The sequence below is a fragment of the Chiroxiphia lanceolata genome, chromosome Z (genome assembly GCF_009829145.1).
Source record: "Chiroxiphia lanceolata isolate bChiLan1 chromosome Z, bChiLan1.pri, whole genome shotgun sequence".
Classification (NCBI taxonomy): Eukaryota; Metazoa; Chordata; class Aves; order Passeriformes; family Pipridae; genus Chiroxiphia; species Chiroxiphia lanceolata.
The window spans coordinates 37,599,926-37,624,961 of NC_045671.1; the positions used below are offsets into that span (position 1 = coordinate 37,599,926).

The following is a 25,036-nucleotide window of genomic DNA, read 5'->3' on the forward strand; positions in this document are numbered from 1 at the left end:
ACTTTTACTCCTAGATGAAGGAGATTAGATGTATGCAAATGTCTGGGCAAAGTTTAGGAGTTATTAAGGGGGAGCAAAATAAAATAGGAAAAATCCAGTTTCCTTCTGACAGTCTAGAGAGAAATGCTTTGCAAGACCTTGGACGCACTCTCACTCCTTGCCTCACCAGTCTGTTGTGCTTTCTTAAGTGTAAGACTAAGGGCAGGAAATGGATTTTTCATCAAGTTTTTCCTTTCCCACAGCTCCTTTTGGCTGTCTGCTTTTTCTACCATTTTCTAGACATGCTGAGTCCCAAAGCTCAGACTGCTTCGCTGCTATAATTAAATCAAATTAACAAACAAAACCACACCATGTTCTAGAACACATCAATGAGCCTCAAAAGAATCACTGAAATGGTTAGCATTTCCAAAAAAAGGTCAACTTTTTGAGCAAAGGATAAGTCTAGTAAGTCCTAACAGTTATGACTGCAGTCACGTGTTTTTGTTTCATTGCATACAGACCCTAACAAACCTGTCAGCACAACAACTATAATTCTTAATACAGTATTAGTATTACGTTTAGTTTAATCTTTTTGCATTTGGAACTGCGGGGAAAACATGCAAAGGGAACAGGAGGTTGACTGCATAAGTTCTGAGGGAGACAAATGCAAGTAGACTGTGATTTTTAGAACCTTATATTCCAATTACTTAAATTAGCACTCAAATTTGAAGTGCCCACAATACCAGCATTAAGTGCCTTTTGAGAATAGACTTAAAAATGGTTCCCCCTTTTCACAGAATGGTTGAAGTTGGATGAGACCTCTGGAGGTCATCTAGTCCAACATCCCTGCTCAAGGAGGGCCACCTATAGCAGGTTGCCAAGGATGACATCCAGACAGCTTTTGAGCATCCCTAGTGATACGGACTCTATATTCTCAATGGGAAGCCTGTTCCACTATTTGAGCATCCTCACAATAAAAGTATAGATAACCATTTTTCATGGTTTAGGAACACTACTCCCCAATTCAGTGCCCCCCAGCAAGACTCTCCCAAACCCGATGCCACTTGCTTGCTCCCCACCCCCTCCTGCTCAGGTTGAGATAAGAACAATTTACTGGAAAAAGCAATATGATATGAAAGGAACAATAGCAGCAACAATGTTATTAACAAAAGGTACAAGACAAAGAAACAATTTACATGGAAAGTGAAACACCACCAAACCCCCTGTCATGCCTTCTCTCCTCCCAGCTGGAAAAGAGAGTCCCTTACTCCTGACTCTGGCAAATCACATGAGATAGTATTGAATAACAGTGGGGTCTGGCCATGCACCCTTCCAGCTATTGTAAAAAATTAACCCTGTCCTGGCCAAAACTAGGACACACCATGTACACAATGGTTAAATGGAATTTCCTCTGTAGTCTGTGCTCATTGCCTCTTAGCCTGTCATCAGACATCACCGGAAAGCACCTGGCTCTACCTTCTTTACAACCTCCCTTTAAGTATCTGTACACATAGCCTCCTGAGCCTTCTCTACTCCAGACTAACAGTCCCTGCTCTCCCAGCCTTTCCTCCTATGGAAGGTACATCAGTCCCTTCACCAACTTAGGGGGCTCTCACTGGACTCTCTCCAAGACACTCCTGTACTGAGGAATCCAGAGTTGGACACAGTAGTCCAGCTGTGCAGGCCTTGTCAGTGCTGAGGAGAGGGGAAAGATCACATTCCTTGAATCACCATGTTGAACTCCTTCTAATGCAGCCCAGGATATCATTAGCCTTCTTTGAAGCCAGGGTATATTGCTGCCTCATGTTCAGCTATGGTCGTGGTCTCCACTATGACCCCCACTGCCTTTTCTGCAAAGCTGCTTTCCAGCTGGTCAGCCCCCATAATGTGCTAGTGCCTGGGTTTGCTCCTCCTTATGTGCAGGACTTCACACTCAGTGTTGAACTTCATGAAATTTCTGTCAGCCCACTTTTACAGCCTGTGAAGATTCCACTGGATCAGCCACTTCTACTTTGGTGTCATCTGGATACTTCAGATGGAACATTCCACCCCAGTGTCCAGGTCAGTAATGCAGATGTTGAACAGGGCAGTAGCCAGTATAGTGCCCCTGGGTACAAAGCTACTTACTGGCCTCCAGCTAGACTTTGTGCTACTGATCACTGTCCTCTGAGCTCAGTCATTAAGTCAGTTTTTCGATGCATCTCACTGCCCATTCAGGCCATACTTCATCAACTTCTCTATAAGGATTCCATGGCAGAGAGTGTCAAAAAACTTACTGTAATCAGAGCTGACAATATCCACTTTATCCCCCATGTCTAACAAGCCAGTCATTTCCTTGTAGAAGGTTATTAGGTTGGTCAAGTATGACTTCCTTTAGTGAATCCATGTTGATTATACATGATCACCTCCTCTTCATGTGGCTGGAAATACTTTCCAGAATTAGTTCTTTCATTACCTTACCAGGGATCAAAGTGTGACTGACCAGCTTGTAGTTTCCTGCATCCTCCTTCTTGTTCATAAGTATGACATTTTCTTTCCTCCAGTCTTTAGGCACCTGGCCCAGTCATCATGATCATTCAAAAATGGCTTCATGCCAACATCACCCAACATCAGTGAGCTCCCTTAGTACTTACGGGTGCAGCAGGACCTCTGGACTTACATAAGACTAGTTTGCCTAAGTATTCTCCAACCTGCTTCTCCCACCATGGGTAAAAGCCTTTCTTGCTCCAGACTTCCCCAGTCTCCGGGTCCCTAAGAGTACTGAAAGCTGAACTTTCTAGTCTTTCTAGTAAAGACTGCGATGATGTACTTGGCCTTTTTCATGTCCTGTGTCATCAGGGCTCCCGTCCCATTCATCTGTGATCTCGTATTTTCCTTAGTGTTCCTTTCACTACTTACATACTTATAAAAGCCCCTCTTTGGTTAGTCCCAAACTGCCTTCTGATCCTGTCTCTTTCAGGAATCACTAACTCACCTTTATGCACGCACAAACTTTTTCTGACAGTAAAAATCCAGCCATTACAAGCATCCTGATGTCGTACAAATGAGCAAATGACATTGGCGGATCCAACCACCACTGGAGTGAGAGATACCTACACATCACAGCTAATCTTCATACACTTTTATTCACCTCCTTAAGACACTCTTCTACTGTTACTCCTATTGTTCTTATCACCTTCACTTTTCATTATTAACTGTAAATGCTAAGCATGAACACAAGGTCCAGTTATTCTTCGTATTCAACATTCCATTATAACACTTTAGTGTTTAAATACTGGAATAAACACAATCTCCCCATTCGATAGGGTGCCATAGATGGCCTCCCATAGCTCTGCTAGTTTTTCACCATCTACAGACAAATTGCTCATTAATCTTACTTCCAAAGAAAGTCTTAGCACAAGCACTTGCTTCTGTCAGCTGCACAAAAACAGTAATAAATTTCATTTTTTTCCCAAATTTCCACTCTATTTTTTTAATTAAGTTGGAGCTACAGCCAATTTAATTATTTCATCTCTTAGTATGCCAAGTGGAAACATTATAGTGCGTAAACCTTACTCTTTCCAAATGTAATGCTTTTTTGAACTCTGGAACTTTGCTTTATTAGTTCTTTAACCATATTTTCATAAAGAGATGCTTGCACATTTGAAATCACACTTCACTGTGCATCCCTAGTTACCATGTACATGTGTATACTTGAGTGATGAATTACATGAATGGAAACATGCAATAATATGCATACATTTGCAAGCCCATCAACAGCTTTAAGAACTGGCAACTTAATAACCTAGTTACTGAGCATATAAATTTCTTTTGTGACCCAAATTTTATTTCTCATGTTTTAAAGTCTCTAAGTGTCGTTATATATCTCCACCAGAGGAGATACAGGAAAAAAAAAGTTTGGAATAAAAACTTACAGTTCTTAGTGCTCTAACTCACATACTTAAAGTCCATTTAAACACATTTTTAATACTATAGAGAGTAACAAAAAACCCAACCCAAACCAAACAAACAAAAAACCCCCAAACTTTCAAAGAGACAACTGAAACTTAAGACCTACTACTGAGTTTTACGGCCTATAATAACCCCGCAATAACATTAAAATTGCCAATGTTTATCCCAGCAACAAATGTGACCCAGCCTGTACTGTTTTCTTTAAAAGTTTGAAGCAATTAACACAATAGGTCTCCAATATATTCAGATTATTGTTACAGTAAGAAGTTATAACACATCAACATTATTTTTGATGAGTGGAAGAACATTTTTGAAAGAATCTTTACGTCACTTGAGAAACTGCAATTTTCCCCCCTCCCTCCAAAGAAAGAAAATATAATAAATGTGTACTACCTTGTCACTTTACAGTTTGACTCAATCAGCTCATTTTCAATATCCAACAGACTAGAAGGCAAATTGTATTCCAAGGATGAGGCCATTTTTTTTAAACGCAGTAAGCCAACACAGAATTTTGCTCCCATCTCTTCCAGTTCTCTCGTCCCTATCTGCAATCCCTGATTTGAAAATAAGATTTAAAAAATACAAAATAGTACATGCAGATGAAACCACACATACTGCAGAATTATTCTACATCAACATTTTGTTATTTTATTCAATACAGTCTCTTGGTTTAAAGACAGAACAAATAAGAACTGTAGAGTAAACTCTTAACAAGAATAACAGAAGAGATTCAGAAATAACTAGATGATTCCTCTAAGTCTGAACAGAGACACCCACATTTTTTTGAGCTTTCTAGTCTACTTCTAGCACATCAGTATTAACAGTTCTTTACCCAGTAGCATTTGAAGAGAGACAGAGATCATGTCCAAATTTATAAGCATAAATAATTTTTAAAAATAGAGACAAAATTTATAAAAATTAATTTCAAATACAAGATTCTTCAATGTAAGTTTCATTAATAAGAAGGAAGAAAGAGAAAATTCATATTGTAGCTGTGATTAAGTTCATTCCTATGTTCTGACACATAGATATTTAAGACATCAAAGTTACTCCTTGACACAGATATCTCTTCTCCCCTATAAGTTAGAGGCTATATGTTAATTCTGAAAGCATTTATTCACACATTTAGTAATTAAAACTAACAAACAAATTATCAAAGGCCATAGCTGTTTTCTAACTTGAATGATATACCCAGGCATTTTCCTCTGCAAAGACTACTTAGGAGGTAGAATTTTTGTAATGCTCTCCAAGTTCACATAAGTGATAAAGCCTCCCACCAGATAATACTACACTTTTAATTTAGTCAGGAGTGCAGTACACAGAGACATAACATCTGACCTCAACTACTTTATGAAAAGAGCATAGTCTAGAGTGACCCTCAACTGTTATGGAATTGGCTAGTTGTAACTGTATATACACTAGCAAATTCAATGGCACAACCCAGCTCCATCTCCCCCTTTGCAACTTCTGTATTTCTGGAGAATTTAAAAGGGTTTTAGTTTGGATCTTCTAAACCTCTTAATGTAAAGATTAGTTAAGAAGAAGCTTTGACAAAACAAACAGGGAAGCAGAGGAGCCAGGAATTGGTAGTAAGCTAAGTCATCAAGTAGGAAAAATACATGAAGCAAAAAGAATGGAGTAGAAAACTTTTTACCAAAAGCTAAAAAAAAAAAAAAAAACCACATAAGCTTTGTATGTGTTGCCACACCGACAATGTGTTTTAAAATGCAAGGTTTAAAAGAAAGTATCTTGCTCCAGAAATGGTTCATCCCATACATTGTTCATGTACTGTTTTGAACATACACACAATTAATAGATGGAAAGTTTGATTTTCTTGTGAGTTCTTTTCTTCCCTTAGTAGTCTTCATAAACAAGGTGCTTTACAGCAACAAGAAAGATAAAGCTATATCCACCATTCTAAACAGTGCCATCCTCCACTCAAATGGTACTGAAACCTGTTAGCAGTGAAGAAGAGTTGGATATTTGAGTATTATTCTTAATAGTAATGCTACTTACCTCTTTTATAATGCTTTTGTGCTGTAGGTTTCAAAGCACTTATTAATAAAGGAAGAATTATCCTCACTTTACTGATGGAGAAATGGAGGCAGAGAGGGTTGAAGCGATTTGCACAGTGTCTCACAGCATGTCACTGACCCCGCTGGGAACAGAAATCAGTTCTCCTCACTCAGTGTAGTACCTTATCCACAGAGGCCAATTTTTTGTTTTTGTTTTATATTTGTTTGCAGATCATTAACTTTCAAAGGCCCCAAACATAGCTGGGGCTCCACTATGCTAATCACAGGAAGACACAGTCCCTGCCCTAAAGAGATTAAAATAACATTAAGGACAAGAGGCAACAAGTATGCAGAAGAGGAAGGAGAAGTGTAACAGTAATCTATCTCACTGCTACAAAGATTACTAATGTGCACAACTTGATGGTTCAGAAACTTTTCCAATCAGTGTCTACATCTGTTGCTGAAGAACTTATCATTAGTTGGTAGGTTCCTTATACATAGGATATGTATAACAGGAGCCTGTCTAAGTTGAAAAAGAAGTAAGAGTAAAGTATGACAGAAAGTGCAAAGACAATTGTTAGAAAGATAAATAGCGTGCACATGTTCCATGGCTGCTATTTTCAGCACAGCAGAAATAGGATACAACTAAGAGAAAACTAAATGGATCAGGTTGGAGGTGGATAACTGTGGAACACTAGGAGAATAAACTTCGAACTTACTACCCTGAAGGGTCTACATAATTGTGGTAAAAGCCCATGGTAAAGTCTAGATTTACTTCTCTCATTTCTTTAAATGATAAGGGGAATGCAATACCACACAACTGCCAAATACTGAATTTCTTAATCTACTGTTATTCTTCCAGCAGCCAAACCTCATAATTTCCATGAAACAAGACACTTAAAGTATGTTTCAGGAAATAACAATAATAATCATCATCATCAGTTGCCATCACTAAGGGACCTGAGATGAAGTTCGGTTTCACTGAAGCCATAATTACACTCCTTTTCTTAATCTTGTAATTATCCTCAACTGTTGTTCTAGCACTTTGAACTGTAGCCTATTAAAGACATTGCTTTTAAGCACAAGCCACCTGGAAGTAGCTGCTTTTTTTTTTAAACATGTGCTAAATGTCATTCCTTTTCCTTTACATTTTATACAATTGTCTTTCTTCTAGACAGTAACATTTTAGATGGAAGGTTGAAGTCTTTCTTACTAACCGTGTAATGAAGATACCTTCACATGAATAGAGCGTTTCAGTGATTAACTTTGCTGCCTGAAAGCAAAGAGACAAAGCAAAGGCACAACAGACTGTGACCTCAAGTTGAGAAAAATGTTCCTGTAATATGTACTTAACCAAATTAAAATTTGGAGAAGTCAGTTGGACAGCAAAACATCATCCTGATCTTCTGTGTTCAGCAGAGGCTACAAAGACATAATCGTTCTTGAGAACTCAAAATCTAAAGACAGGAGAATCATCGTAACTGAGAAGTTTGTTGACTGAATCCTTACTTCCTAAAGTCTTCTCTTCATGTACATCATAAAATTTCCACATAACAAAATCTTTTCCATTAACTTCAAAACTGATCAATACTCCTAAATTTAGTAATTTCTAATCAGGAAAGGGACTGATTTCAGTTTTCAGGTGGCTTAAATTATCAAAAACATTGTTCTTTTGTCTGCCATATTAATTACGCTCCATAGTAGATCCTGGAGAATCTTTTCCCCTGAAAGTCTGTTTTTCAACATCTTGAATTGCAGATGAGTAAGCAATATTTGCAGCACTAATTCTCAACACACTACAAAGACTCCATGTAATCAGTTGAAAAAAGACTGCTTACAGAGATACTCTGTTATTAGAGATCCTAAATTCAGGCAAGAATTGCTAACTTCAATTCCACAGCTTCCTGGCTGGAAATAGTCTAGCATCACCATTGTCCAAGTAAAATGAAAAAGAATAAAAAGAAAAACTGATATTCAGATATTACCCAGCTTTGGCAAAGACTCAGTATTTCTTCCACAGAGAACTAATTTGTTCAGTAATCCTCTTTGTGTTTTGAACAAAATTCAGCAATGACGCCAAACCAGAATAAGACCGGAAAAGTGCTTCAGATCTTTAGACAGTCCAGTCTGTGTATCTGAGAGTCTGAACTCTCATGTCCTTTGGGATGGGAAGTAGGAGGGAAGAGAATTTCTACAGCTCAATTTCTGGTTTGAAATAACATATTATGACATATATAATTTAATTTATACCCCAAGTTTATTGACAGAGTTGCTGGCCCCATTCCCTCCACAAAAAACCTCAAACAACAAAACCCAAAAAAACCCCCCCAAGCCTGAGCCTTTTTATCTCTTTCAGCTTCTCATTGGAGAAATGCTGTTCTTTTCCTGTTCAGTCCAGTCAACTTGGCTTTTTAGATATATTTTCTTAGTAAGTCTGAGCATTATCGTAGTGAAGAAATAATTAAGAATCTTCCTGTACGTTCAGAGGATGACTAAGATCTCACAAATTGTTTTATGCCAAATAAAATGAATGGCAGAACAGCAATTTTATCTCATCAGCTACTTTATATTACACAGAGGAATGCTCTTTCCTTTTCAGTAAATGATTCTTCCACAGAATCCAGCCATTTTTTTCCTTCATTGCAGAAGAAGGGCTTTGGAGGTTTAAGCATCTTGAAAGTTTGGTCACAAAGCTCTTCACTTTTCTTAAGTACTTTCTGTAGCAATACTGCATGAAGATTCATGTTTAAGAATATTCTGGAAATTTCAAAATACGCAAGTTGGATCAGTTATCTTTCTTTAAAGCTTCATAATGATGTCATCTGAGGAATAATGGATTATTCTGACAACAGCAGGAATGCTTCTGTATTAATTGACAAAATTTAGCACTTACAGACCTACCAAAATTCCTGCCAAAATGTCTGTCTTCCTACTGTCTAGGGAGACAAGCATGGATGTTGGAACATACATTAATATACTAAATATGCCTTGTTCCAACTTTTTTTGTTTCTGTCCCACCATATCCTTGATCCCGGCCTTCTGATCCTTTTTCTGTCAAGCACCTTATTTGAGGCTTGTGATCATTTTCTTGATTAGCATTCCTAAGCTCTATTTTCAGACAGAGGAAACCAACTTCTTCCATGAACGTTGTTTACTATTGACACACTAAAAACAAGGTCACGTATGGTTTTCAAATACCCAGCCCTGTTAATACTTTTCAAGAAGAGAAAATGAAAACGAATTTTAAGTCAAGAAGTCAAACAACTATAATGAGTTCAGAGATGATGTGTAATTTATAATGCTGGTAACCTGATATGAAAGTGTTTTGATTTATAAGCCTGTTTCTTAAGCTACACAGGAAATTCTGTGAGGGACACTACTAAATACCTGCTGAAGAATCATGAACTGCCATGGTGAAGTCTGAAATTGCCATGTATTAAGGAAATTTTTATTATAGTATTGGCATTGATTATTACCCAATTTTAATAATCTATTGGACAGAACAGTTCTGGGTTTTTTTAACTACATGCACATGTATGTGTTACAAGCAATGATTAATATTAATCTTGTTAAAACAGCCCATAAGCATAACTGTTATGCAACCTATAATATTGCAAGCTATGTAATTTCATCCTGCCATTAGTGTACCCAGACCTCAGAAGGTTTTAGAAGGTATTAGAAGTTAAAGCAAGCAAGCAAGCAAATAGGGTTATAGAATAAGATACCGATGCAAATGGAAGAAATTAAAAAGAAAGGAAAGTTTAACTGAGATATCTTCTTACCTTATATTTGCCCTGGTCACATCCACATAACGTGCTTTCCATTGTGTAGCTCCTTTGTACTCCTATCTCTCTCCAGACAACAACCCGTGCTGTCGATTCCTTGGACTTTTCCACTACAAAGCTGCAGCTGCCCATGCAGAATGCTGGGGCAATCTGACTCAGGATCTTGGGGAGTGCCTGCAGGATAGCAATTTAAAATTATTCCCTTTACAGAAGGAGATGATAGGGGGCCACATAATCACAAACCGTTATCAGAAAATTTTACTGCAGTCTGAATTAAAGTAACAAGAAAACAAATCTCCATCTTAAGTTTTAAAAACAGTGTCTTCAGGTTTGCCTTTTCCTACTTAATAAAATCCTTTTTTTCAGATTCAGTTACTCAAATTGTCAGTTATGTGGGTAAGAATCAGGATACAAGAGAATTCTTCAGCTGGTCAGCACCTTCTCCCTAATTCACCAAGCTAAGCTTGCTTAAATTAAGTGTACCACTCTTCGCATAAAGTTATTTAATTCAGTTTCAGACTGTTTCAACAATCCCATTTACAGACCTAACAAAACCAGTACTTTATTAATACATAAAATTAATTTGTATACAGCAAAGCACTAGGTGCATATTTAACTTGAATCAAAATTTAGTATAACTTTACATGACAGCTTCAAGGAATAGTTACACAAATATGTGTGTTTGACTAATGTTAAATGAGTACTCTTTCCAGCTTTTATTTGTGTCAGTTATAACAAAACATGACTGCTTCAAATTTATTATTTCAGTAGTACATACACCATTAGTAGTGTAACCTTGCCCAAACATTTCAGTCCACCTTTTTGAAATCAAAAGGTTTTTTCCCCACAACTCTTATTGACTGTTGTCTTCTGTGCAGTATAGTAGTGCAGGCTGAAGTGACAAAACCTCATATAAATGTGTTACAGCAGCAGGATGTGAACGGCATCCGATTCAGCATCCAGGAAATCACACAAGAAAATCAAGAAGTGATAGATTTTGGGTTTTGTAAATGAGGGAGTACAGAAAGCACCTCTACTCGTTTACACTCATGGATGTATAACAATCATTTTATCATGCATTCACATGTTTGTCGAGCTTAACTCTGCATTTCCGCAAAAAAAACAGGGGGCCTGGATGCATTTAGGTTGCACGGGTTTGCAGTTGCCACGAGGCGGCAGTGGAGATTCACAGAAGAAACAGGTAACATGCAGTCCTCTAAATTTTTGCATTTTTGAAAGTTTATACAATGCAGTGGCTGTTTTTGTGGAAGTTGATTATGTATACGTAATTAGGGGCACATGTCTTACCTACAAATCTGTATAAAAGGAATCTTCCCTATTTCCATACACAAAAATGAGTATTTCTTTTCTTGTTCTACAATATTGTTTGTCATGCTTAAATGACTATACGTTCATCTAGTAATTATGAATGCACAGAAGTATATTTTCCACCTATTGTCTCTAACAGTAATATTAAACACACACAAAAAAAGCACTTATTGGTAAAAAGAAACAACAAAAAAAATTAAGCACTCTATGTAAATATTTAAAGCTCTCAAAATACTTAAAAGTACACTCATGAACTAAAAAGAGATCATTTTAAATAAGTCTGCTTATGTTATAGAGTCATGACTTGCACAGAATATTATGAGGAAGTTATTTTAAAAGTATATTCCAAATCCATGCCCAATGAAAGAGGTACAAATGTCAAACTTACCCTGTAACCAGGGTCTTCCATCAGGTCACAAGAGGCAGCATTAACACTCGTATGCCACATTGTCTCTTTGATGCTGCAGCCATACATAAATACATTCTTTTTACGAGAATGACCATGATAATCACAGTAGACCTACAATAAATCATTTGGCAAAATAAAACCAAGGCATACGGAGTTAACATTTTATGAAAGTAACATAAGGCAAATTTTTTTTATTATTTGTATTACTGTTGAAAGTTCAAAAGAATTAAGCAACACAATTCCTTATATAATTAACTTGTGTATTATGACAAAAAACATGGGATTCATCTAAGGAAGGTTTAACCTTCTATCCTAGCCAATGTAACACATTTACATCTACAGGTTTGCAGAAGACCAGTTCTTAAGTGTGACACAGTTTACAAGACCACATTAAAATGTTTAATTCATAGACTAGCTACACAGATAAAGTTAAAAAAATTCAGAATTGCTTACACACACATACTTACCAAAGGTAAACGTTTTATAGCAGCCAGATATTGCAGTAACCCTTTAGCATGGTAAATAGTGGGATGCAGATCTGGATTTGGATTTTGCCACTGTCTGTTTAAATCTTCTCCACTTAAAGAGCAACGGTGGCTATTGTGGGGGGGTGGAAAAACGCATGATGTAGTCTGTATTATCATACTTTTAAATAAGCCTCCCCCCCACCTCAAGATTTCCTCATCACCACTCCTTCTTTGGAAGGAGTCTGGCAAGAAACAAACTTCAATTTTCTAACATGTCATGTAACAGAATTGTTTGGGGTATTTTAAGTTATGTTACAGAGAAACTAAAAATAAATTAGAAGTAGCTTCTTATGTGAAGTCACTTGTAATATTGCTTATTTGCTGTTGAAACTGACGGCTTGAAATTCTATTCAAATGTTAGTTCAAAATTAGTAATTTCAAATATAAGGTATCTTTACATTTTTGGTGTCTTGACTTCTGTAATTTAAAGACTAATGTCAACTAAAAATCTAATACTTGAAACAGGAAACTGTTAGGAGACAACGAGCTGTGAGAAAAAGAAGAAAGAAAAAAACCAAACAAAAACCCAGCAAACAAATAAAGATCATCTCTGCATTTAGTCAGCTATCAGCAAGAACTTTTAAACTTGCAGAAATTCATGATCATGTAGTCATCTTCATTACATTTGCCTTTAGATTGTGTCTGCTTGGACACACTTCTTAATTGTCCCTGGATCCTGAATTATTTCATTAGAAGTGTTTCAGTATATACATGCTCTTACATTTAAAGACAGAGTTCTACTGAAATCCATAATTGGTTTTATTTTTTTATTTTGTTCACAAAACTTTTTAAAATGTTACCCATAACTAGATGAGAAGAAAATGTAGATTCGTCATAGCAAAATTTCTATTTCATTTGAATTCTAGTAACCAAGTAAATGGAGACTGCTGAATGCTTACTCACAGCAGTTTCAAAAGGTTCTGAAGTGAAATAATTACTATGAATAACTTTTATCAAGCCAGGATACTCTCTTACCCTTTCTCTTGCACACCTTTTAACTTTCCACTTTTAACAACATATGACAACAGCCAAAAGACATATTTACGTAAAAAACTTTCTCAAATATAAGGCTTTTTTTTTTTCATTAGGACTAGGAAGTTGTTTAGCTTTTCCTAAATGTCAGATGTGGTCTCATATAACACTGTTACACATATCCAAGATTGCTGTTCAGAGAGACAATTAAAATGTCATGTCAAATCACATAGCAATGATTATTATCCATGGAAAACTAAAAATATTTTTTGTAAAACTGAAAATTGTGACACAATGCACCTACATTTTAAAAAGAAAAAAATGAAAAAGTCCTAGCAATATTGCAACTGTTGGTTGCATTTTATCTCATTAAGTATTGCATTTGTAACTTTCCAGGATTACTTTAGATTATTCTTTTTAAAATAATGATGTAAAGAATTAGTAGTGCTACATATTTGTAAGTAAATGTATGCTTACTTTCCATTGATGACACCATCTGGATTGAGCATGGGAATAATTTTGAAAATATAAGATTCCCGTAAACATTGGGCATTTGGACTATTACTCATAAGGTATTCCAGTGTTCCCTTCATAACCCAGCTTGCATTAGTCTCTCCAGGATGTACACGCGCAGACAGGAAAACATAAGGACGATTCCCTAAAAGAAGTATGCATAGAAATTGCAAAATATGATTTAAGCTAAGTAAACAGTTCGTTAAATTGAAAAAAGAGCCAATAGCCAGCTACATTCATTACAATGCAAAAAAACCCAGTATTTGTGATTTGAGTATTACTGAGTATGAGTATTATTGATAGAGCTTGCCACAATATTTTTTAAAGGACTGCTAATTACAGAACTATCACAGTGGAGCTTTAAATTAAATCAGACAATTATACAGTCACAACTAGTTTGAGCTGGCAGTTATGATAGGACTTTCACAACTTTTTTCCCAACAGCCAAGAAAAACACTGGGGTGGACAAACAAATCAGGAATGCTATTACAGCCAAAGCTCACTTCGCATCACAGTAGCTTACATATTGGCTTTATGAAAGATTTTTTGACAAGCAAATAACCTCAGCATTTGGAGAAAAAAGTTACTCATCAGGCACTCTTTTCCAAGAAGTGTTGTCTACAAAATGTAACACACAAAAACATCTAGCAACAAAAATTTTAAATATATTAATATATACTCTTATATTTCCAAATATAAATAACTTTATTTGACTACCACAAATAAATATTACTAAATAGATAGCAAATCCTAACTACTGGTGCCTCTTAACTTCAAGAAAGTTATTAACCTTATTTTACATTGCTGTTTTTACAATGCATAGCAGCTAATACTAATTTTTTTTTCTATAAATACCTAGTTTTACATTATTTTCAGATGATGATAAAGAGAAGTCATACTTACTGAACTGACAGACATGTTCATAGTAACTGGATTCTGGCATGGCTGTAATAGTGATTAATGGACAACTGTTGCCAGCCAGGGTCTCGCAGAGAACATCTTGTCTAAAATATATCTGTTGAGGGTTGTGCATAGATTCCAGCTTCTGAAGATGCATCTTCATCCAAAAAATAATGAAAAAATACTTCAAATCCTTCAAATCACATATGACAGCATACTTCAAAGGTACTATTTAACAGATCTTTCTTTTTATTATTCTAAATAATGCACAAGTTTCCATCATAATTCTGACTGTGAAATATCATTCTCTACATCTCTGACTGATTGAATACTTCTCTTTATAGATTCTGTTTTTCCAACTGCTTCAAGAAGGATGAAGGCAGAGAGGGTACATTATTGTGCACAGATGTTACTGTAAGGGTATATGGAAGGTAAGAACCTCTGCTGCATTAAGGTTATCTGATAAATGACCTTTCCACTGCAAAAAGTGATAAGAAGTAAAGGAAGAATCAACAAACAGCAACGGAGAGCTGAGACACAGCAGAAACAATAGCAAAGACCAAGGTCACCAGTCTCTCACTGACAGGTCATTAGGAATCTACAAAGATTTGGAGTCACCTGAGGAATAAGGAGGAAACAAGAGGAACCTGAGGATTCAGGAAATTCAAGAGGGTGGCTGCGGTACCATACAAAAATCAAGTACCTGATCCCTGCAGTATGCCTTAGCTATCTCTCTCTCCTTAGCAGTCTCACTCTCTATTCTGTGCATGCAAGTGCTATGTAGACTAGTGCAACTAACAAGACAGGTGTAGGTGGATTTGGGAATGATCAAGTGTCTCAGCATCATTAGTTGGAGACGACACACCTCTTGGGAGCATCTTTGTGGGTACCACAGACTCTGCGTCCCATGTCCCAGCTGCTGTTGGAATCAAAGCAGACTCCAGCAGATGGAGCTGTAGGCACTGCAGGCACCCTTCAGTCACTGGTATCAGCAATGAAAGTGTCTCAGCGCCAGCTACTGCACTAGGTAAAGGGTGTTGGTGTTCAACCACTGAAACAAGAACAGTGTGTCCCCAAATTGGTGGTGCAATAAAGACTGATTTCTCAGTGCCAGCACCTAGAACAGTAACATGGATTACAAGCCCATGTGCCTGGTACCAGCTGCTAGGGGTGGTGGGCAAGCATAAGCATTTTCCCCACAGCAGGTGTGCAAGGGGGGGGGGGGTGCATGTGCAATTTGCTAGCAAACTCCAAGGTGGACTACCAAGCCAGTATGGGGTCCCAGGTCAAGGAATGGGTATCAGGTGGGCAGAGAGTCCATGCCAGCATCTGGGCAGAACCACAGGTACAGAGTGCCTGTGAGGTGAGTGAGATTATCTCAATTATAGTAACTTCAGTTATCAATAAGTATATGTAGAACAGCAGGATACAAGTCATTCAACCCAAATATGACTCAAACACAAATACTTCATCCAATTAGCACTGTTTCCAATCAATTATCACAGAATGGGTAAGGTTGGAAGGAACGACAGTGGGTCTCCTGCTCCAATCTCCCTCTTCAAAGAGGGCCATCCTAGAGCAAATGGCACAGGATTGTGTCCAGACGGTTCTTGAATATCCCCAGTGAGGGAGATTCTACAACTTCTCTGGGCAACCTGTTCCAATGCACAGTCACCTGCACAGGAGGGAAGTTCTTCCTCATGTTAAGGAGGAACTTCCTGGGCATCAGTTTCTGCCTGTTGCCTCTTGTCCTGTTGCTTGGCACCACCGAGCAGAGCCTAGCTCAATCCTCTTGGCACCCTCTCTTCAGATACTTACAGATATAATATACATTGATGAGGTGTCTTCTCTGTCATCTCTTCTTGAGGCTAAAAAGACCCAGTTCCCTCAGCCTTTCCTCGTAAAAGAGATGCTCCAGTTCCATAATCATTTTTATGACTCCTAGAAAACCCATTTAGCCTGCAAGCATCAATTCTTTTTTTCCAGGACTGTTTTTTAGAACAACCAATACACTTTGCAGTCTAAACACTAACATTATGAACATTTTCAATTTTAAGGAGCATTTTAAATTTTATTAAAAGAAACAAAAAAATGCACTCATAAATGCTTATATTTCACACTTTCTAAAACTATAAATATTTATCTATGTAACATACCATAATCTTCTTACCTTTAAAGTTGAGTATGTATATGGATAATGGTAAGCAAAGTAGCACACATCGTCTTTATGCTGGAAAGTCACTGTGAACGTAATTGTGTAATAGGATTTTCCTTTCTGACCTCCAGCAGCAATTGAACTTCTTGAAAAGTGATTCCTAAAGCAAAAATAAAGGTAGCATACATATTAATTTTTTTCATACCATTGATTATTTCTGAGCATACATTTTAAATGTCAGAAGGATTTTTAGAAATTGTATTTTTCTTCTGCGTACATTTAGGTTAAATACACAGATTCCCACCAGCTGTAAAGATCCTGTCTTACAGCAGTGATACACACATTCATCCACATTGGAAAAAGGTGAGCAAACAAAAACAAGCAACGCAATAAAACAAACAAAACCAAACAAAAAAAAGTAAGCAAACAGCTATCAACCTAGAAGGATTGCATATGGATATGCTGTACCATGTCATCCTGTATTCCAGGATTGGTCTACACTGATTGCATAGATTACAGGAGGCTCATCAAAAGGACCATGTGGTCAGTATTAGTCAAAGTCAGTAAGAAGATTTCAAGTAAGCATGCATATATACAGTCCCTTAAAAGCTTCTCTGAAACAGTGTGCAATTTCTAAGAAAAGTATAAAATATGAAGAGTTTAAATATTAGCAGTGTGCTTGCAAAATAAGACCCTGTATATTTCTATCACTTCTATTATTCTCCTTAGTAACTTGGGAAGAAAACTCTGTTCACAACAGAATAACGCAATTATCAAATGCAGAAACAAATGTTTCTCCTCATAAATTGTACCTCCTGCTAAACTTCAGTTAAGATTTGCTGTATGTTTGATTCACATACTTACTTATAGTAACAAATATCCGTCCCAACACGAGTCCAACATGGTTGAGAATTTAGTGCTTCTTGAACAGAATACATGAGGGGCTGCATACCTGAAAGAAAAACGCGCATCTCACTTTAATGCTTAACATTAAACAGAAAGATCTTAGCACTAACGGACCACATCAACACATACATACAAGTCTACAAATTACCTATACCTATTCACTCACTATCATAGAGTATATTTTCATGAATGCCTGTATGCTCTTTCAACCAGGTGACAAAAGATTCCTGATTTTCAGAAAATAACAATTAAAGAAAAGAACTAGATCCATGGAAGACCAAAATGAAATGTTTAAATGAAAGATGAGGTTAGCATAAAACAGTAATCTACAAAAAATCCTGGGTCCCACTCCATCCAACTCACACAACAAAAAGGCTTCAAAGAGAATACAAAAAATTATACTATTAACCATTCACATAACTGAAAAATAACTAAATTTCAGGACAACATTTTAACAGTTAACTCTTTAAATAGTATACTTAATTTGAATACTTAATATGAAGTTAAAGCAGAAAATAACACATAATAACTGAACATCATTTACTAGTTGAGTAATTAGCCAACCACATAGACTGATTTAGTCAATGTACTTAAAAAAAACAAAAGTAACTATCAAGTAAGTATATGCAACATGAAAGAAGATTTAAGACAATTGATGAGGATTAGTAAATAATTTAGAAGCATCTTATTACTGGTTAAACTACTTGGTATTCTGTGACTTGATCAGTGTGAATGTTATGTGTATGACAAAGACGAAAATAATATTACTCTGTACAAAGAGTTGAATTTTGGCAGGGGGGGGAGAAGGAATTTCTTTTCTTCCTTCTTTAAGGACAGATTTCAGAATATACAGCAAGAAAAAAAAGAAACTTCATGAAACAAATGGTTTTAAGCTGAATAACACACACCACATAGACACTCCAAGAGAAGTGGAAGAAAGGCATATTCACTAAGCCAGTACTTTTTAATGAGGTACATGCTTCAGACTTGCTAAAGACTTCAAGGATCATTTAGGAAGCCCAGCAGTTCAAAGGTAAAACTGTTTTAGAATGTCTCTGCTTATTTTCACATCTGAAAATATACCTCTATGCAGAAATAGACTTATGATGTCATTCTTCCTGACCTCTGTCAATCAACAGGCTTTGGTGCTGTCCACCCCACCCAATGGTCTTAGATCACTTTTAATTGCACCAGTAAATTTCTTCCACTTTGGCCTCACTTACAACAAAACTTCACTTTAAAAACTGACAGCTCGTGGTTTAAGATACATTTTTAGTTTTTAACTGAAGTTGTCAAAACATCTTCTATTAAAATAGTATTAAAATAAAGCATGTAAACTGACAACATGAATACTACTGATCCTGTGGAGAAGGGAAAGAAACAGCTGAGATGTCTAGTATAGATATTTTTTAAGTATTTCGTCTCAAAGTATGGGAAATGTATCTTACCGTAGTTAAACTGACTGTTTGACTTTTCACAGTTGATGATGTTAAATCGGTAACCAATGCCAGTTTTCATTCCACTGACTTCAAAGTAAAACCACTGATGATAATGATTGCTATTTATATCCGAGTTCAGAATTAGATCATACTCATTTCTGAAGATCAACAAAAACAAATCAATCTTTTTTTTAAGAAGCAGAAAGAAAAGGCCTGAAGTATGAAAAGAAGAGCTGAAATATCTTACTTTCTGATCTGAATAACTTTGCGCAGGTTTCCAGATTCAAATTTGGAATTAAACTTCAAAACATCTGCCTCCTCTGGTACGGAACAACTATGAGTAGAAAATGGGTCCAAAATGAATAAAACAAACTTAAACAAATTGATTTCTTTCAGTCCTCACTTGGCAGTTCAAAAACTACTTTGAATCTTCCTCTAAATACAGCCTGGACAGCAGAAACACTGTTACATCAGATAAAACTTTCAATGAAATCTGCTTTAAATATTGCAAATCATATTACAGAGTAAGTAGAATAGACTTAGAGTATGAGTCAAATATTCTTTTCAGAAAGGTAAACGCTTACCTCAAATTATCAAGGTCATACACAACTCTGTCTATAATGTCATTTTGATAAATCAGCCTTTCAATATCTTGAGAGATTTTTGTCCTAAAATAAAAGGTAAAGTTCTCATTTAAACTTTCACATAGTGTTCTCAATTACAAAAGAGGAATTAACTCATAAAGGAATGAAAACTAACAAAGTTGACATGAAGATAGTGGTATAGTTCAGAGAAATCTCAGCCTCACCCTCACTTATGTGTACTTAAGTTTAAACACCTGCATTCACAGCTGACTGAATCCAGTATTTATATGTGAGGGAATTGAGTTTTCATGCAGACAATCCACTGGGTTTTATCTTATGGAAAAAAATGCAGTTTCATACTTTATAATAGAAGCAGGAATAACTCAAACGCTACTTATGTTAATGCTTTAATCCAGGACAACACTTGATAACATTAGTAACTTATATGAGTCCTACCATAAGCAAAATTAAGGAGTTTTAGAGAGTAGGTCGTACAGTAAGCGTGTTAGTGAATTAGCTTTTCACCTCTGGTTCATTTATCGACTAGGTAACAAATAAAAATTAATTTGGTGATGTCAGCCAAATGTCAGGTGTATGCTTATCCAGATTATAAAACCATTGCACAACTGGCAGTATCTAGGTCCTGGTTTGGAAAAGTAAGAATGTGTTGCAGTTCAAGAATGAAATATAGTGGCAGAGCTGTGTGGAAAAGCTTGCACAGCACCTGCAATAAGAAGAAAAGGAGGTAGATTAACAATGAAGAATACAAAAGCAGAGCAGTAAAGTATTCATGCTGGAAATTCGCAATTTAATTAAAATAAATACTGTTAACAAATGAGAAAGAGAAGGTAAGTGCACAACTCTAGTACCTCTTTTTAAATTTAAACTAACTGGAAAAGAAAACAATTCACAAGTCCAATGTACTGACAAAACTGTGATGAGGTTGACTCACCACAATCTATCTGAACAGGTTCAGCTCAGGACAGAACCACAAATTTTTCATCTTGCACTTGATCTTAGAGAACTCTTCAGATCTCAGCATGCCTCAGCTCTAAAAGGTCATAACACTTCCTATCATCACAGGAGTTTTGCCAAGACAAACCTCCATCAATGAAAATACTTAATAAATACTATATAAATAATAATGGCATTCAAATACCATTATAATGACCAATGTATAAGAAAGGAAGAAGAAACAGTATTCAAGATGCACACTAAAAGGAAAAGGAGTAGTAGACATTTTCAGGTTCCAAGAAAATCAAGATAAGCTATATTAAGATAATTAAAGAAAAAAAATCTGGAACCAACACTGTTGATGTGAGTTGTGTTCTTATAGACTAGTCCTTTGTGGATCCTGATGATTAGAAAATACAAAAGTGTACAGAATAGAAAAACCCAACCTAAATTTTTAAGGAATGGAAGAAAAAAAGTAGGAATTTAACCCCAAATTTATACGGTATTGAACTATATCATAATTTTCTTCTCTAAAACAGAGTAACATAAAACACTTCAGTTATTCTCAATTTCATTTTTCCAAACAATAATAACCTGGTGAGACATTTGGTGATAATTACATGCTACTGAACTTAAAAGAAAAAGTACTCCAAAACACTAATTCAAAAACATTTCATCTCCTGGTAAACTGCAAGACTAAAGAAAAAAAACCAAACCCTGTACCACATTGCTCTAACAAAAGTATGAAGAAAACCTACTCAATCACACCTTAGACCCACCAATGTTTTCTTAAATTACATGGATGGATTAAAGCAACCATTGGTTTTCTAAAGAAGACCTAGCTGATCAGCAGTAACTAAATGCTTGCATTAAGGAGAACACAAATCCCACTGAATGTCAAAAGAGCTTGGACACAGTTTTGTAGAAGGCTTTAAAGTTTTTACATTCCCCTATCAAACTCATTTTTACCACTTTCCTAAAAAATATGAATTCCTAAGAAGATTAAGCCCTTTTTAAACAGGTTCCCTTCTAAGTTTGTTATGTTGAAGTAACAAGACTTGATTCATTTGTAGAAAACTGAATTCTTAAAACAGTGTATCTTAAAAATGTGATGTAGGATTTTTGATTCAAGGTTAGCAATACTATCTGATATTTCATTCTTGCTTTACAAAAGACTTAAAGAAGTTACTTTCAGCATACGAAATATAACAAAACCAAAATATTTTAAAGTTAAAATATACCCTGAAATTATGTTCTACAAATCAGCTTTATGTATAACCACACAAGGTTCGTTATTACAGTTCTTTATATCTAAGAACAAGCACTGGAATGACAAATTGTATCTGACTTCACTCAGTTTTATTCAAGAAATTTCAGAATAATTAATTAGTACAAAAACATACTTGAGGATTAGCAAGATTTTCTTACAATGCAGTTCTTAGGTGATTCCTGACTAAAGACTATCTCTCTTCTAAACTAACTGACTATCTAATAAAGAACTTACAGGGAAGATTCTCTTCCTTCAACACTGAAGGAATATATATTCATTATGTCATTAGTTTTCAGCACTTGTTCATTTCACTGGCAAGATCATTGTTTTACAACAGGTATGAAACAGCTAAAGGATTTTAATTATACCATCTAAACACACGTAATCTCTTAATCATTTTAAAATCTAAATGTAAATATGAAGAATCTTATTAAGTTGGTTATAGTTAGAAATATAAAGCCAAAGGCATTCAACCTCATAATTAGGCAGGTGGCAAGGTCTCATAGCTACTATTGTATGTTCTACTAACATGTGCATTTGTCTACAGTAACTTACTATGTATGAGCCAATCTTTCATACCACCTCTGCAAATTATTCTTAAGAGTCTTATCAGTCTTCATCACTCCTCATCATCTCAGAGAAGAAATAAATGGGTGTGTTGATGTATTGTTTTCTGTTGGTTTGCTCTATTTTTCCTTCGGTGTTTATTGTGTGCCATTCTGCAGGACCTAACACAAACTGCATTCTCAGCACTTGTTACCTCTAAATTCTGTTATACTACAAACACCAAAACCAAACACTTCAGAGTATTAATTTTTTAACTTTTTCCACTACATTTTCCTGAAAGATAGCTTTTTAGCACGGCAGAGAAAAGCTGAAGGATCTTTGAACTGTCCTAGCTTTGCTAAGACCTCGAGAGCATTCAGTTGGGGATTTTTTTGTTTGTTTGGTGGTGTTTTTCTGTGGATTGGTATGTTATTTTGCAAACCACAAAATTTAGATGGGAGACGGTGGGAAGGTAGAAAGGGAACGTATAAATTAAACTTAGTATTTAGAAACTGAATTACAGAATTAGCCATTACAGATCAGATTGTGTTCTTCTCTATGGCTCTGCTCACCTACCTTCAAACTGTTTTTCACTGAAAACACTTTTACATTCCAAAGTGAACTGTGTAACATGGCCTGGTAGCCACAGAATCACAAATAGTCATGGTTGGAAAGGACCTCTGGAGATTATCTAATTAATCTCATCCTAAAAACTGTTCCTCAAGGGAACAATAACAACAACAAAAATGAGTATGGTAACTCACCTCTGCACCCCATATGGCCTTTCCAGAATAGGTTCCTTAAATGGGGGTGGAATATGGCCAAAATAATCTGGATAGGCCACTTCTGAATATTCCGGAATAGATTTTGTGGTTTTTACCATTTCGATATAAAGATCACAGTCATGAACTGATGATACATCGGAAACCTCAAGCATGACTTGTTCCCCTGATGAACTAGATCTGGAATCCTCCTCCTCCTCTGAATCCACTCCAGTGCAGCAGAGTTTTCCCAGTTGGACAGATGATCCTTCAAATAGGCTACTTCCACAGGGTGAAACATGTTCACAAGGCTTACTACAAGCAAGTGTGGTAAGGCTAGCTATGCTTTCCTTCTTTACTACACACCCTGGACCATAATACTGATCATTTTTTGCACTGTTCTGCAGACTGATTCTGTCCAAGCCTTTTACAATTTCTTGGCTTAGACACTGGCATGATGGAAGCATGTTTCTTTGATCATTTTGGTGATGTGAACTACTGTCTTTCATACCATCTTTCTTTGGTAGTTCCAGAAAGACTGGCCTTCTATTATATTCCTCTCTCAAAAAAGGATTGCTTTCCTTCAAAGCAACCCCTTTCGTTGACTGGTTTGCTTCAGCAGAGTGCTCCTCGCTGGCTGTAGGAACAACGATAGGTCCACTCAGATTTGCATCAGGTACAAAAGGCTTTGGTTCCTTGGAAACTAAGTCCCATTCCTTAAAAAAAAAAGGTGAAAAAATAATTTAAAAAATTATTAACAGTTCCTAAGTTCCATTTACATTAGAAACATTTCTCTTTCCCTGTTCCTGAGGTAAGTTTTTGAATAATCCAAAAGAAATGTAATTTAAAAGATAACAGTTATTATGCTATAAGCTATCATAGCAATTAAGGTTCATCTTTTACAAGATGAAAGCTTTAAAGCCATAAACAAGTAGTTCATCAATAACAAAGTATCAAGTCAATGCAATTGACCCAGATATTTTAACCACTGATTTTAAGTAGATGCACAGCATAAAGGAAATAACTAATACAATGAAGCTCTCTCAGAAATCTCATGTCCTTTCTTACTATTTTATTTCTGCCATGTCCAATAATTAGACATCAGAAAACAGTTTTGTTTACATCTGCCCACAGTTCCCTTCTCAGTCAGACTGAAGTAACCATAACATTTAACTAAATTACTTAGTATATATCACTCTCATATGTAGAACTAGAACTGCAGACCCATGTTTCTTGGCTAGAGGAACTATCCATCAAAAAAAGAACTTCAAAGTGTATTCCAGAGTCAACCTGACATAACAAGAAATGTCCTGAGAATCATATACTTTACCTGAAAGTTTTCTGAAAGTTCTGGGAAAAACTGCTCATACATTTTCAATTCTTCTATGGGTCTTCCCAATTCCTGTCTAGGTTTCAGTTTATTAATATCAGTCTCAATATCATCATTCTGAAAGATCATCAGAACAAATTAATCTTGCATTCAGAATAATTACACTTCCAAAACATTAATCTGAAACATTCGCTTCTTATGCCTGACACAGCCATGCTTTAAAAGCTGAATACCCCTATTTGAAAATTAGCTGAACTGCAGCTTTCATCATGAAGATTTAAGCAGCTCGGTTTTATTAGTATGCCTAAGTTTCTATTTCAACAGAAATACTAAAACATCTCAATTTTCTTGGTTTTACACAAATTTATTATATACAGATATCAGACTACGCTTTACGTGAGATCTGTGCATATTTTGACTATTGCAACTTGGAATGTGGAGACTTCAACTGATTGCAGTGACAAAGCAATGCTTCTTCCATAGAAGACACTCCTTTCATCAGGGCTCATCAGACCCTCGAATAAAAGTTGCCTTTCCAGTCCATGGACGGACAATTCAATTAACTCCTAAATACCTGTAATATAAAAATACTGAATAAGGCAGTTCTGACCAAATATCCATCCATGTTCCGAGTGGCAGGTGGAGAGCAGGATAATAACTTCCCAAAGTGGTACAACAGTAAAAGATCTATCTGTGCCTCTACAGTTGCCT

General features: G+C 36.1%; 1 protein-coding gene across 10 annotated transcripts in view; it reads right to left on the reverse strand.

Moving 5' to 3' along the window:
- The window catches only part of AGTPBP1 (ATP/GTP binding protein 1), a 58,761-nt gene that overhangs the window by 9,283 nt on the left and 24,442 nt on the right, over window positions 1–25,036 (reverse strand). For 6 of the 10 annotated variants that reach the window (XM_032674677.1, XM_032674681.1, XM_032674680.1 and 3 more), the window contains 13 exons: window positions 24,326–24,442; window positions 22,999–23,711; window positions 19,465–19,548; window positions 19,128–19,214; window positions 18,890–19,038; window positions 17,400–17,487; window positions 16,551–16,695; window positions 14,384–14,537; window positions 13,445–13,625; window positions 11,936–12,065; window positions 11,448–11,579; window positions 9,728–9,904; window positions 4,324–4,484 (listed from right to left, as the gene is read on the reverse strand). In XM_032674677.1, the coding sequence (XP_032530568.1) occupies window positions 4,324–4,484; window positions 9,728–9,904; window positions 11,448–11,579; window positions 11,936–12,065; window positions 13,445–13,625; window positions 14,384–14,537; window positions 16,551–16,695; window positions 17,400–17,487; window positions 18,890–19,038; window positions 19,128–19,214; window positions 19,465–19,548; window positions 22,999–23,711; window positions 24,326–24,442 (2,318 nt within the window). Of the gene's footprint in view, window positions 1–4,323; window positions 4,485–5,946; window positions 6,089–6,112; window positions 6,251–8,490; window positions 8,703–9,727; window positions 9,905–11,447; window positions 11,580–11,935; window positions 12,066–13,444; window positions 13,626–14,383; window positions 14,538–16,550; window positions 16,696–17,399; window positions 17,488–18,889; window positions 19,039–19,127; window positions 19,215–19,464; window positions 19,549–22,998; window positions 23,712–24,325; window positions 24,443–25,036 lie in introns of those variants that run through there. The other 4 variants (XR_004354351.1, XM_032674686.1, XM_032674684.1 and 1 more) reach the window with 4 other exon arrangements.